At 32.4% G+C, this 13,455-nt stretch overlaps 1 protein-coding gene across 1 annotated transcript; it reads right to left on the reverse strand.

The window, feature by feature from the left end:
- Positions 1–200: 200 nt before the first annotated feature.
- LOC126821239 (UBX domain-containing protein 4) lies at positions 201–12,662 on the reverse strand. The gene is made up of 12 exons (XM_050549623.2): positions 12,476–12,662; positions 8,952–9,057; positions 8,028–8,056; positions 7,490–7,608; positions 6,907–7,085; positions 5,302–5,356; positions 4,449–4,618; positions 3,961–4,083; positions 3,678–3,780; positions 3,054–3,179; positions 2,522–2,736; positions 201–1,658 (listed from the first exon to the last, which is right to left on the reverse strand). Exons 1-12 carry the CDS (start codon positions 12,555–12,557, stop codon positions 1,553–1,555), a joined length of 1,413 nt encoding a protein of 470 aa, XP_050405580.1. The 5' UTR covers positions 12,558–12,662; the 3' UTR covers positions 201–1,552.
- Positions 12,663–13,455: the final 793 nt, after the last annotated feature.

Raw genomic sequence — 13,455 nt, forward strand, 5'->3', positions numbered from 1 at the left:
AATTATTACCTGGTAATCCTAAATTCAAATCACTGCTGTAAGGTTGAAATGACACAAAAGAAAACCTACTAAGGTGATACAGTACATTTGCAGATTCTCTTTCTCAGAGTTCTCATTTCTTTAAGTTTTTTTTAAAACATCTCCAGCCATTATCCCCCACAGTATAATTGGGCTTCTAAATTATAAGGAATGAAATGGGATTTATAATCTTTCTTTTATTTTATAACAAGAATTTACATTGCACACTATTATGCCCAGCACAGTGGTTATCCCTTTTGCCAAACCAAATTATTTTTACATAGATCTTAATCTACACTAAATTGCATCCACTGATGGACATAAGTATTTTCAGACAATATCTCATTTTTCACAGCTTAAAGTTGATAATTTATCATTTAATTAAGATCAGATTCAATCATTTATAAAGATGCCCATCAAAAGATTTTACCCAACACTTAAAAGTGGTGCTGGATTTTTATATCATCTGCCAAATGTTGGAAATTCATCATATCTTTGTAACTCCTGTAATCAGGCTTTCACAATATTTTTAAAAATCCCTCAAATGACCATCAGTGGATATAGGAGAAATTCTATACACATTTGAAGATCAGTGGTTTTAAGACAATCAGATCCCTCATTTAATATATTCCATGGGATGTTTATATTATATATTTGGTAAGAATAGTGAAAGATGTATCACAGACAAATAATGCATACTAAAATATTTCTGCTCAAGGGACAAGTTGCTTGCTTAAAATTCTTTTTTGTTAGGATATGGCAAGATTGATCACTGTTTGCTAACTTTCACCTGCATTATTACCAGATATATAAATTGAAAGAAATAGTTCCTAATTCAATATCATGTACATGAAATTAAATATTATTATATGTAATGGTTATTATTTTCCCTTAAAGCATTCAGATAACACTGAGAATATCAGAGGATTTAATAATAAAAAATATTTTATACAAATTATTTATAAATATCTTGAATAATTACAATTAACAAAGAATTACATAAACAATGGGATGAAGACTTTATAGACATCATTTTACCCCCCTCCCCCACAATTACTTAAAATCACACAATTCTTTGTCAAATCCACAGAATGGGGTAAATGTTGTTTATATTACCAAGTAAGCAAAAATATTCTGATGTAAAACAAGCTATTTTAATTTCCAAGCAAACATAATTGAAATACATCGTTTTTAAATTTATCATACTTTATAACATTAGAATTCTCAATTAAAATACTACTCTCCATTCATATTTACAGTACATTCTACAAGCTCTATGTTTTGTTTTTTTTGCATAATAATTGATCAATCATCAGCAGAATATCAAATCAAAATGACTGTTTCTACATTCATCTATGCGTCCATTCTGCCTATATATGCGTACTTTTACTTATAACTACAATTTATGTTGAAAGAACGGATGACCACACCAGATATGAGGCATGTAGAATAGGATAAAATAAGAGTTTATCAGTTTGAAATATAATCAACAATTATTTATATTAACAATATAGATTGTATAGATGGACACAGTTTACATCTGCTGTGTTGAGTTACCATTCCATGTAGCATTTTCATCATCATCATCCTGGGCATTTCTAAATCTTCGAATATTTCCATCTGTCTGTCGTTTGAAAGCTCTGAATAAAATAAAATCATCACAATTTTATCTTGCTTTATACCAATAAAGGCATTTTATAATTCCAACTAAAATTAACCAGAGATGGTAACAAAGTACAATAGGATTAAAATGATCATAGGAATGAAGTGACACCATTTATTGTCTTATTCCTTACAAGTAAAATTTTCCACAGAATAACTGTTATGAATATAATGACAATAGCATTAAAAGAACCACAGAGAACCAAGAATACTCATCACTAATTGAAAATAACACACTCAATGAGCTTTCAATGTAACCAGGATATCATTTAATCTTGTGTATGTAGCACTAATTTCTTTCACATTCATTTAATATCAAATCTTTGTTTAAAAATCATTTAAAATCACCCAAAATCATCTAATTTGTACTTGTGTGAGTGTCCAATTTACAAGTATTTAATTTCCTGACCACTGTTCAAAAATTAATCATTATACATCAATAATCAATTGGGTTGTTTATTTTTTAATAGTGATTGAGAAATTAAACACTTGTAAATTGGACAGTCATTATCAAAATTGAATGGTCAGCATTAAACTGGACACAAGTACAAATTAGATGAGTTTTGGTAATTTTAAACGATTTTTACGAATTTTTAAACAAAGATTTGATATTGAATGAATGTGAAAGAAATAAGTGCTAAATACACAAGATTAAACGATATCCAGGTTACAGTGTTTAGTTCTTTTAAATTTGCTGAAATTGTTCTCAATGGTACTAAAATATGCCATCAAAATGCCTACCAACCTTTGGTATTTGTTTTATGATCTTCTGTTAGTCACAAACGAGCACCCCTGCCAGAAAAATTCCATCATTTTGCTTGATACAAATTCATATACTTACTGATTAGATTGTCTGTCTCCTCCTGTAGCTGATGACGACGATGATGATGATGATGGTTGAGAAGAGGCAGTAGATGATGAAGGCTGGGACGATGACGATGAAGAACCAGCAAACAAAGATCGTAATAAAGTAAGAATAAACATGAATGGTGCCAACAATAGAGATATAAAATCACTTGATCCCGCTGAACGACTCTGAACTGCTGTTGTTCGTCTCTAAAATAAAGAGGACAAAATAAACAATGTTTAATCAATACAGAAACAATCAAACATTTAACAAAAATATATTGTACCATCCATAAACACAAGTAATCTTAATAGTATGTGGACTAAAATTAGACCTATATTTTCAAATCTGAAAACCTCTCACCTGCATAGATGCTGGCCAATGAATTGACCAAGAATGACACATTTTATGTTTTCCTCATTCTTCAGGGAAAGACAAATTAATTTTTAAAATGAAAAGATGCAACAACCTTGACTAAAGCTAATATTTGTTTTTAGGGTTAAGGGAAACACACAAAAAAACTTACTCTCGGAACAACCATGACAACAGCCGAAGGGGCTAACTGTAGAGTAATTAATGTTTGAGTTAAATCAGACTCATTAAATGTTCTTCTAGGAAATGTTGTAGATAAAACTACCTCTTCACCAATATGCTGAAAACAAATATACTTTGTGTATGACTAGTTCTTCTTTATAAACAAATACACATGTGTATGACTATTATTTTTTTTATAAACAAATACACATGTGTATGACTATTATATTTCTTTATAAACAAATACACATGTGTATGACCATTAGTTCTTGTACAAATATACTTGTATATAATATACTTTGTGTATGACCATTATCTCTATATAAACAAATACACATGTGTACGGCTATTATTTCATTATTAACAAATACACATGTGTATGACCATCATTTCTTAAGACACTGTCTACAGGAACTACAAAATTTGTCAACTATTGTGCCAAACATCGATGAATTCTCTTCAAATATATCATTAATAATTGATTTCTGGGAAACCAAATCATGACATTACTATTGTATGTGGTATTAGATGTTCTTGAAGCATGCTTATTTTACTTCACTTCTAACAAATAACAGTGTAAAATAACTACAGACGAAGTTGGTTATGGAATGTTTACCTGAGAAATAAAATTATATACTGTTTGTAATGTTTCACTAGAAGGAAATGTTTGTGGTACAGATGATCCATCTGGTAATCGGAACTGGATTCTTGCACTTTCACTGATATAAAAACAAGATGATTCCAATAAAGGTAAAAAAAAAAATGAATGTCCAATTTGGCCAATCAAGCTTTTATATGAACACAAATAAAATTTGAATTTAAAATATCTAAATATCTTGCATTTTCAAATGGCATTTTAAGTGATTTTAAGAAAAATTAGATCTATATTTTGTGCCTACCTTCGCTTTGCTTCAGCTTTTTCTTTTATCCTCTGTTCAGCTTGTAATTTGGCCTTTTTAGCTTCACTTAATGTTGTTTCTTCCTCTTTCTTTTCTTTGTTAAATTTTGCTGCTCTGTCAGCTCTAGAAATGACAATACAAGTTTTCTATTATATATGGCACAATTCTTTTAGATAAAAAAATACGACGTATTGACTGAAGCTCATTAATGCAAAATAATGGTTTATAAATTTATGTTTAAAGAATACATTAGTAAAACAGAGACTATGTAAATTAAATAGAACTTCAAATACTAAGTCAAAAGATACATTTTTTTAAGGCTTAATCCACGCTAAAGTGAAAATTTGAACCAAAACAACAATATCAATGACTGATAAATATTGCACCAAATTAAACTATCTTTTGAACAATATTCCTTTCACAAAGTTGTATTTTGCAAGGATTTCAAAATCCCTCAAATGACAATCAGCAGATGTTAAATTACAAACCTGTCTCTAGCAATCTGTTCTTTTATTTTTTGTCTAGCTATTTTGTCTTCTTCCTTTTCCTTTTTTAATTGTTTCTGAACATCTAATATTTCTCTTTCTTTCTGAAATTGTCGTAATTTCTGTACATCTTTACCCAGTTGTCTTTTTTCTTCCTCTTTTCGTCTAGCATCCTAAAAAACCATTAACAGTAAATAGTTCAACTTTAACACCTTATTAAGATAGAGAGAGAGAAACAGGGTTTAACAACCACTCGACACAAACTAAGTCATTTCAGGACTAACATATTGTTCAATTTTATTTCAATAATTCGCTTGTGCGTACAGGTCTTTAGTAGCCGAAGGAAACAGGATAGAGAAAAGAATTAAGTATGATTAAAAGTAAGTCCAGGAAGACCACATCACACAACAACAGTCTGATTGAAATCTGATATTATGTTTAGTATTCATTTTTATGTCAAACTACATTGACATTTACAGGTGTAAAATCTACATGTGGACAAGTTGATATACATAGAACTGTCACTAGATTACAGTATTCCGAAAAAACAAAAAACAAAACCAAAATAAAATTTTCTAATTAATTACACATAACAACTAACTAGAACCTACATAACAATCCCAAGGACAACACAAAAAAATATGACATTCAAGCCATTTTGGTATTAACATTTGTGAATATATTTTGGTGGGGTGGGGGGGGGCTTGAATCTATGTCCCTTTAGCAGTAAACACCAACAAAGTTAAGCTAATGACAGTTGTCCCTATCACATACCACCATGGAAACAACTTCACAATTGCACGGGCAACAGTAGTTTTCCGGAATATTATCTCAAAATTATTTTGAAAATCGTTACCTCATATTCCTTCTTAATCTTTTCTTCTCTCTTTCTTTCTATGATTTCCTCAGCCCTGTGAATATCAAGATGAAAAATTAGTACTAACAGCTAATAAAAATCTAAAACTCAACAAAAGAATTACATAGTTCATCATGGCCATTAAATGGTCAATCAATCATCTTCACAATGTAATAGTTTCAGACATCAAAAATGTATCATTCTTGTGGAATATTTTATAGACTTATAATGAATTCAAACAGCGGTGGCCTGGCAAGATACGCCCACATTTTACAAGAGATGGATAGAGAACAAGCTTTAAAAAAAATGAGATTTTTTGTACAATCAGATGCCATAATCCAGGAAGTTATGGTCTGAAATGCGTGAATATCGAGAGGGACTGAGATATTTGGGATATAAAGATATGATTTTGATAATGGTCTATGGTGATCTGATTATGCTGACACCAATAAAGACCTTTTTTGAACTGAACTTGAGCAACTTTTGTGTCCTGTCGTAGTACTTAGAATTTTTGGGGGAGGATATACTAAATCAGGCCCCAAGTTAAACATTTACTTAGCTTTCAATCACTGTTTATGAGAAATATCTTTGATACAGAAACACAAAAATTTGCACATAGTTTCCTATTGATCTATTTGATACATTAAAACAACAAAAGTTTTATAATGGCTATATTATAGTTACAATAAGGCGAACAATTTTGAGTAAATTCTTAACTTAAGTGTGAGAATGCTTTGTGAAGTCGGGGCCAGGTCTTGTGATAAACAGGTTATCTAATCCCTATTAAAAAGTTCCCAATAAATATTCTACTTATATACTCTTCAAAAAAAGTAGGGGATATTGAAATGCAAATACCTATGCAGGTTGTCATATGATAAATAGTCATGGACACTTGACATGCTTTGAGAGTATGTTCACAGATGAAGAACTTATCGCCCAAACAGAACCACTGATCTGCACATGCGACACGCAATAGCGCCATACACGTGGGAGGGGTTCATTGTCAAATTTGACACTTCAAGGAAGGGTTGATGAAAACTGCCGCTTGCTGGTTTATCCTATCCATGTTTGCTTTCCTATCGGTTCTTGCATAAGATTCACTGTTTAGCGTATCTTTGCTTTGTGTGTTATGTTTAATTTGATCGGGAGATGTATTCGTTGGCGTCAACTTCAACCAACAACACTGCAAGAATTGGCCGTGGCACTGCAAGAGGAGTGGGTCAGATTGCCCCAAATCGTGATTTGACGGTTGATTAGGAGGAGCATGCCACAATGAATTGCTGAATGTCTGAGGATTGGTGGAGCAATTACTCATTATTAAGACAAAAATCAAAAACGTCCATTTTCACTTTTGACAGTGTATCTCTTTGCAAGTGAAATGGGGCCGTCAGATAAGCCACCTCTATGGACTGTTTATGTTCATGTGTAGGCAATTGGCCTGCTATTAACATACACTGGTTACCTCTAATAAAAACAGCAGTGCATTTCCACAGTTTTGTATTGTTTCTGAATATCCCCTACTTTTTTTGAAGAGTATATAATAACATTTCATTTGAGTTTTAAAGACTATCAGTTAAATGTTAGTAAAAATATTTGAATACTTACTTTTCCACTCGTCTTTTCAGTTCTTCTGGTGTAGGTAGTGGACTAGAGACTTGTGAACTACTTGTTGATGGTAAAGCATCATCTGGTGTAACTGGCTCTGTGACAGATGATGCTTGTGACACATCACCATCTCCTTGAGCTGGTGTTGTCGGATTTGACTGAATTTTACTTTTATTTAGCTAAAACAATTAATAAACACAGCATGATGATAATATATAACACAGTGAAAATATTTCACCAAGGCAATGGTTTTAATGAATTTGTGGTCTTGCCTGTACTTTAATGTTCATTGATTAAAGGCTCCTGCAATTCCTACCATTCAAGAGTAATTTTGTATAATAAAGAGAGAACTTGTGTTTAATGTCCACTCTACAGTCAACAAAAACTATAGATTATTTCAGGGATAACATAGTTATACACTCAGTACACTATATTAATTTGGGAATTTTGAATATTATTCACCATGTCTTGATGTCCAATTGGGCATATTCCTGGTCGGACAATTTAGGACGTTTGGAAAATAGCGCCAGACATGTCTGGAATATAGGGGAGAAATCCCATCACTGATTAAAACAGTTCATACCTCAATAACTGAAGATATTTTCTTAACTAAATCATCTGTATTTATAGCACCTCCAGTCACTTCTAGCGGAACTCCATTTTCTCCAATAAAAAATATTGATGGCACAACTACTACTGGATCTTACATCCATTAAGAAATTAATACTGCTTAAATTTCGTTTATATATAAAAAAAGACAATATAGTGATTGATCACTTCCAACTAGCAATCAAAACCGGCAATACCGAAAATTCTGCATAAAATGCTTAAAGCCTTTGACTAACAAGACATATGACTGGTTGTGTAATTATGCATGGTCAATGGTGATATTGCACTGTTGTCACAAACCAGGGTCAAATTCTCTTAAACATGTCTTCTTATTTTAATGGAATCACCATCAAAATAACATCTGATTTTAAGTGTACTGAAGCTTGCTAGCAGTAGTAGAAATAGTTAATCGAGAAATATTAACGATTCTAAAATCAAACTAACCTAATAAACTATATCATACTATAAGATATGTATAACATTATTATATTATATCAGTTGTTAAAGGATACAAATTTGGGAAAAAAATCCACAGTCAGCACTGAAAAAAAAAATAAGAATTTGATTATTTCTTTACCTGATATATATATTAGTACTGGCTTATATCTTATACACATTAATTATCTATCGTAATCATTCTTTGAAAATAGTTTAAATTTCTTGTTTTTTAATGAGTATTACTGGTTTAGTATATTGCATTTGTATCAGATATACATAATCAACATCCTTGGTGCTAGTTGTAAATAATGATATTTGAAACAAAAAGTAATTAAGAGATGTTTGAAATATAAATAACCAGTACGTGATATTTGGAATGTAATTATTTATTATCCACATGACCATTACTTTAAACTATGTAATGATTACGTTTGATTATCATTACTCTTTACAATTACAGTACCCCATATGTGAACGACATGTAAGGCAGCATGTCTGATCCTCACAGTAAATGTCTTTGATATCAATTCAATCTGACATTATGATTAAATGGAAATACCTCTTTGATTTGGGTCAAACATAATGGCACAAGTTACGATTTAACCATATGAAGGGAAGGGTCCCCACTCTCTTTGTACACTTTTCAAACATAATGTGTTGAACTGTTCATTTGTTTTGTGAGATGACAATCTGTGTAGGTACTGGTATGTACATAAAACTGATTCTGTGTTCAACCATTGACAGTTTAGCATAGATGTAACTAAAATTACCGGCCGTAAACAATCCAACATATGCTCTATCTTTCAAAACAAAAAATTTAACCATGATGGAACTTCTTAATCAATTTCCCTTTAAACGACAAATTATTCCAATTCAGCACTTTAGTCTGACAAAATCAAAGAGCCATAGCTTCTTTTTTTCAAAAAGTGTATCTAATACAGTTATTCTTTTAAGTATTAAAATATTCTTGGCATTAGTATTTAATCTATTATATGAACCTGTTTGCTTTTATTTTTACTGCCACACAATCTCCCTTTTCACACACATCTTCTACCCTCTTATCCTCTATAGCTTTAGATACTTCTTCTGAATCTTTATTTTCACCTGGAGAAAAATTCATTAATCAATTTAAATTGATTGCAGTATGTATAATATAGGGAAGGAGAGACCTGCAAAGAAGTTGCCTGTGACCAAGTCACGAAATAAGGATTTTATTTTTATTTGCACCTGACTAAATGTCAGACACTAGTGCCCGTATTTTCAAAAGTGGATTAGTGCTAATCATAGATTTAATCTCTGATTTTCTGACCAGCCGTATTCTGAAAAGCTAATTAAATTTTAAGCTAAGATTTTTATAAACTTTGATTAGCCTAATCAGTGAGTAAATCATTGTTCGAGAATACCATAAAATGTGGTATTCTCGAACGTTGACTTGTACTTAATCGTTGACTAAATCACCCCAATATTTAGTCATCTCAGGGGGGTAGTTTAAGGATGGATTAAGTACATGGATATGCAATTACAACGTATTGAATGTTATAGAAATGATTATTTTTCATTGAATTCAGACACACTGCACTTATATTTTGCTACGAAAGCCAACAAATTCACATTCACCGTAAATTCTGTTAAAAAAGATTTTTGAAATAATCAACATTCTCTATAATATAAAACATAAATAATTATGCGACTTTAGTCAAAATGAATAAACTACAAAATATAAATAATTTTTAGAAGTGTCAAAGAAGATTTTAACAAAAGGAATTGCAAAGAGCGGAACAAATCAACCTCTTAGCACAAAAGGGAACCCACAGCAGCTAAGTCGTTTGTGCAGTCAACAAGGGTTGTCATATATTTTTTTTCTTTGGTCAGTAATGACAACATTTACGACTCTAAAATCTGAGCACGAGTAACAACCCATTTAAGTAATATCAGAAATCAGTAGAATTTGTTTGGTTTCTAGTTCTGCCCTCTACGAACGTTTACTATACAAAACATTTAGTATCAAGGGCCATAATTCTGGAAGTAATCATCGGAAAGCATTGACAAGCAATAGGCCCCCTCCCTCTCATGAAGTTAAACACTGTGTATAAATTTCAAGTCAATGGGATATTAACTTTAGAGCATCCACAAGATTTTTCAAAGTTATCAAGGGCCATACCTCTGGCAGTAATTATCAGAAATCGTTGGAAAGCAATAGGCTTCCCCATCTCATGACCCTAAACACTGTATATAAATCTAAAGTCAATCGGATACCAACTTTAGTCTCTAGAGCGTCCACAAGATTTTTCAAAGTGATCAAGGGCCATAAAACTGACAGTAATTATCGGATATCGCTGGAAATCAATAACCTTACATACTGTGTATAAAATTAAAGTCTTGACCTTAAACATTGTGTATAAATCTAAAGTCAATCGGATAGGCCCTACCAACTTTAGCCTCTAGAGCGTCCACAATATTTTTCAAAGTGATCAAGGGCCATAATTCTGGCAGTAATTATTGGAAATCGTTGAAAATCTACAGGATTCCTGATCTCATGTGTATAAATCTATAATCAAACGGATATTAACTTTAGTTTTCAAAGTGATCAAGGACAATAACTCTAGTAGTAAAGATCAGAAATCAATAGGATCCTCCGTCTCGTGGCCTTAAATACTGTGTATAAATTTAAAGTCAATCGGATATAACCTTTAGCCTATGGAGCGTCCATAAGATTTTTCAAAGTAATCAAGGGCCGTAACTCTGGAGGTAATTATCGGAAAATTATATGATTATATATAATCATTGATTAAATGTTTAATTATAATGAAAGTTTAAACATGAATATTAATCGTTGATTACAAAAAATAATAGTCAACGATTAGCTAATCTGACTTTTGAGAATACCAAACTTAGTCAACCACTAATCTCTAACTAGCTAGTTACTGATTAGACCTAATCACAGATTATTTTTGACACTGTTCGAAAATATGGGCCTAGGTCACTAACAAACTAGTCCTTGATAAATGACAATGTCTATCACAAATACCCATTTTCCAGGCTTGCCTGTGACCATATTGTTGCATGTTTGATGTTCATTCTGGCTGGGTGGTAAATTCTTAAATTAATTCCTCCAATGAGTCCCCTGCTTTCCAGTCCACCCAAGTTTAAATTTAATTGACTAAGTAACCTATGTTGTCTGATATGGGTGCAAGAAAGAACATAAATTTTCAATGACAGTTACAAATGTAAAAAAAAAAAACCCTAAAAAATCAAACCAAATATGATAAACATTAAAAAGGATGAATTAAATTTGATAGTTAGCTATGCTAAAGTTACCCTGAATACCCTTCTGTTTACAGAAGACTATGCTATTGGCTGAAAAACTACGCAACAGCACTCGATCAATTTTCTGAAAGAGTACCCAAATATTGACACACGTTATTCATTGAGATTAATGTAATTTACTCAGAAAGAAATATTCATGAAGAATGGTTTGGTATATTTATTATGACTGCAATTATGTTGTGGTTTCCTGCAATTTACGGAAATATTTATAGCAAATTAGAAAGTCATACACCGAGGTAGTAAATTTTTTTTACGACAATATCATGTGGCTGTCTGCAAGATTTACAAACTCAGGTACCCTTAGAAGTTATGTTAAGTCAAGTACCATTACCAAGTTTTTCAACAGATTGCTCACTCTTCTGTATATAGAAGGGTACCTCAGGTACTTGTCTATTAGCCCGTTCAGACGCTTAAGTTGAACTGGTTTAAAAACCCCGGGGATCGTTAAACCAGTTTAACTTAAGCGTCTGAACGCAAATGTGGGGCAAATAAACCAGTTTAAAAAACCCTGCTCGCGACCTGTCTTCGAGAAGGCTTTTTACTTTAAACTGGTTCATCTTAGCCGTCTGAACGGGTTGGCTTAAAAACCCCAGCTCCAGCTTGCTTCGAGCATGCGCAGTACGCAGTTAGTTACATTCCTGTGAAAATATTGGGGTCAGACAGTGCCAATGTTATCGAAAGCGTGCGAGAACCGAATAAAGAATATGAAGCTACCCATGCGCAGTTAACTCTAACCTCCGACCGAAGAGGTCAGAATAGTTAAACTGGTTTGGCTTATAGTACGTGTGAATGCAACACGATGCTGTCTTAAAAACCCCAGCGATTATGAACTGGTTTAAAAATAAGCGTCTGAACGGGCTATATGATGCTATTGCCGACAAGGACCCCTTCAGAAGTAGTCTACTTTACATACACGGTAGCGACATTGTGATAATTTTTTATGATTACATTCAGTTCTTCATTAGAACTGGTAGTGGTAGTGGTAGGCCTACATTTAATTACCATGCTTTATTATGAGCTGACATTTACTTTAGTCCCATCAATCAATAAATATAATAGCCTCATTTATATCGTCATTTTCAATCACTGATTCAGTGATTGGCAATAACATTATTTTTACACAATAAATAATAATCAATAGCATATGCAAGGCAGGGGCCGGCCTATTCAACATCCGAATTTGTTGAATATTTACCAGAGATGTACACTATGAAAACAGATTTCTTCGCCTTGGATGTTTGAACTGCCTGTGCGATTTGTCCTTCAAACCATTTCATCTTTATGCTATTATTGTTCTAAGTCATCAAAATAAAATACTGTACGTGTTATGATATTATTAGTTGTGGAGTCATTTACGGAAATAACCAGCAGTTGTCCTTTTGGAATTCGAAAGCATTCGTTTATTTCCGCAATGATAATGTTGTGACACATGTAGCTCTTTTATGCGGCAAGATCTTACCACCAATAAATATACACAGAATCTACATTTAGGGCCCTGAATATACCTAATATGAGAAATGTTATTTTCGTTCAAAATGCAAACTCAGAGTCAAGTAAAATTATTTGACTTTTAATCCTTAAAACCCAATACACTCTTTTTGCCGATTGAATAAATGTAGACTCAGTTTTCAGGTTGTTTTAAAGCAACGGTCTTAGGGCCCAATGTGTTTTCAGAAGCGAATTTTTCGGTAGCTCGATTAAATAGAGATAAGGATAGAACCCGACTAAACAGATTCGACGAGCAAAGGTTTTTCTTACTGTACAATCACTGATAAGGATGACATTGATGCGGCTTAATGAGCTAGAAATATTAACTTTTTTGCTGCGACAAATTAAATTCTAAAACATTTTTGGTATATATTGGGATAATAAATAAAGGCGTTTGACGTATTTGTAGTTAAAAATTATTTCCGATTTAGTGTAAATGGGTATTAAAATGACTAAAATGCAGCATTCTCTCCGAAGCAGTTATGTCTTATGTAAACAATGCACGCGCCATTCAGCCAATGATTCACACCGCGTGCTATGACAGCACGTGTTAAGGCAGTCATCTATGACAGAGACATTATACGAGACTCGTAATTCTCTGTGAAACAGATTGCTACAGACAGCGTATAGTGAGATGCCCCCATAACTCTATGGGTGTCTCTTTAATCTATATGGAAGTCTGGATAA

Source organism: Patella vulgata, chromosome 5, assembly GCF_932274485.2.
Source record: "Patella vulgata chromosome 5, xgPatVulg1.2, whole genome shotgun sequence".
NCBI lineage: Eukaryota > Metazoa > Mollusca > Gastropoda > Patellidae > Patella > Patella vulgata.

Coding starts and splice junctions, on each gene's coding strand:
- LOC126821239 (XM_050549623.2), bottom strand. CDS start 12,557: ATGAAATGGTTTGAAGGACAAATCGCACAGGCAGTTCAAACATCCAAG. Junction 4,084..4,448: donor GAACAGATTGCTAGAGACAG/GTTTGTAATTTA, acceptor TGTCATTTCTAG/AGCTGACAGAGCAGCAAAAT. Junction 1,659..2,521: donor GGAGACAGACAATCTAATCA/GTAAGTATATGA, acceptor TATTTTATTCAG/AGCTTTCAAACGACAGACAG.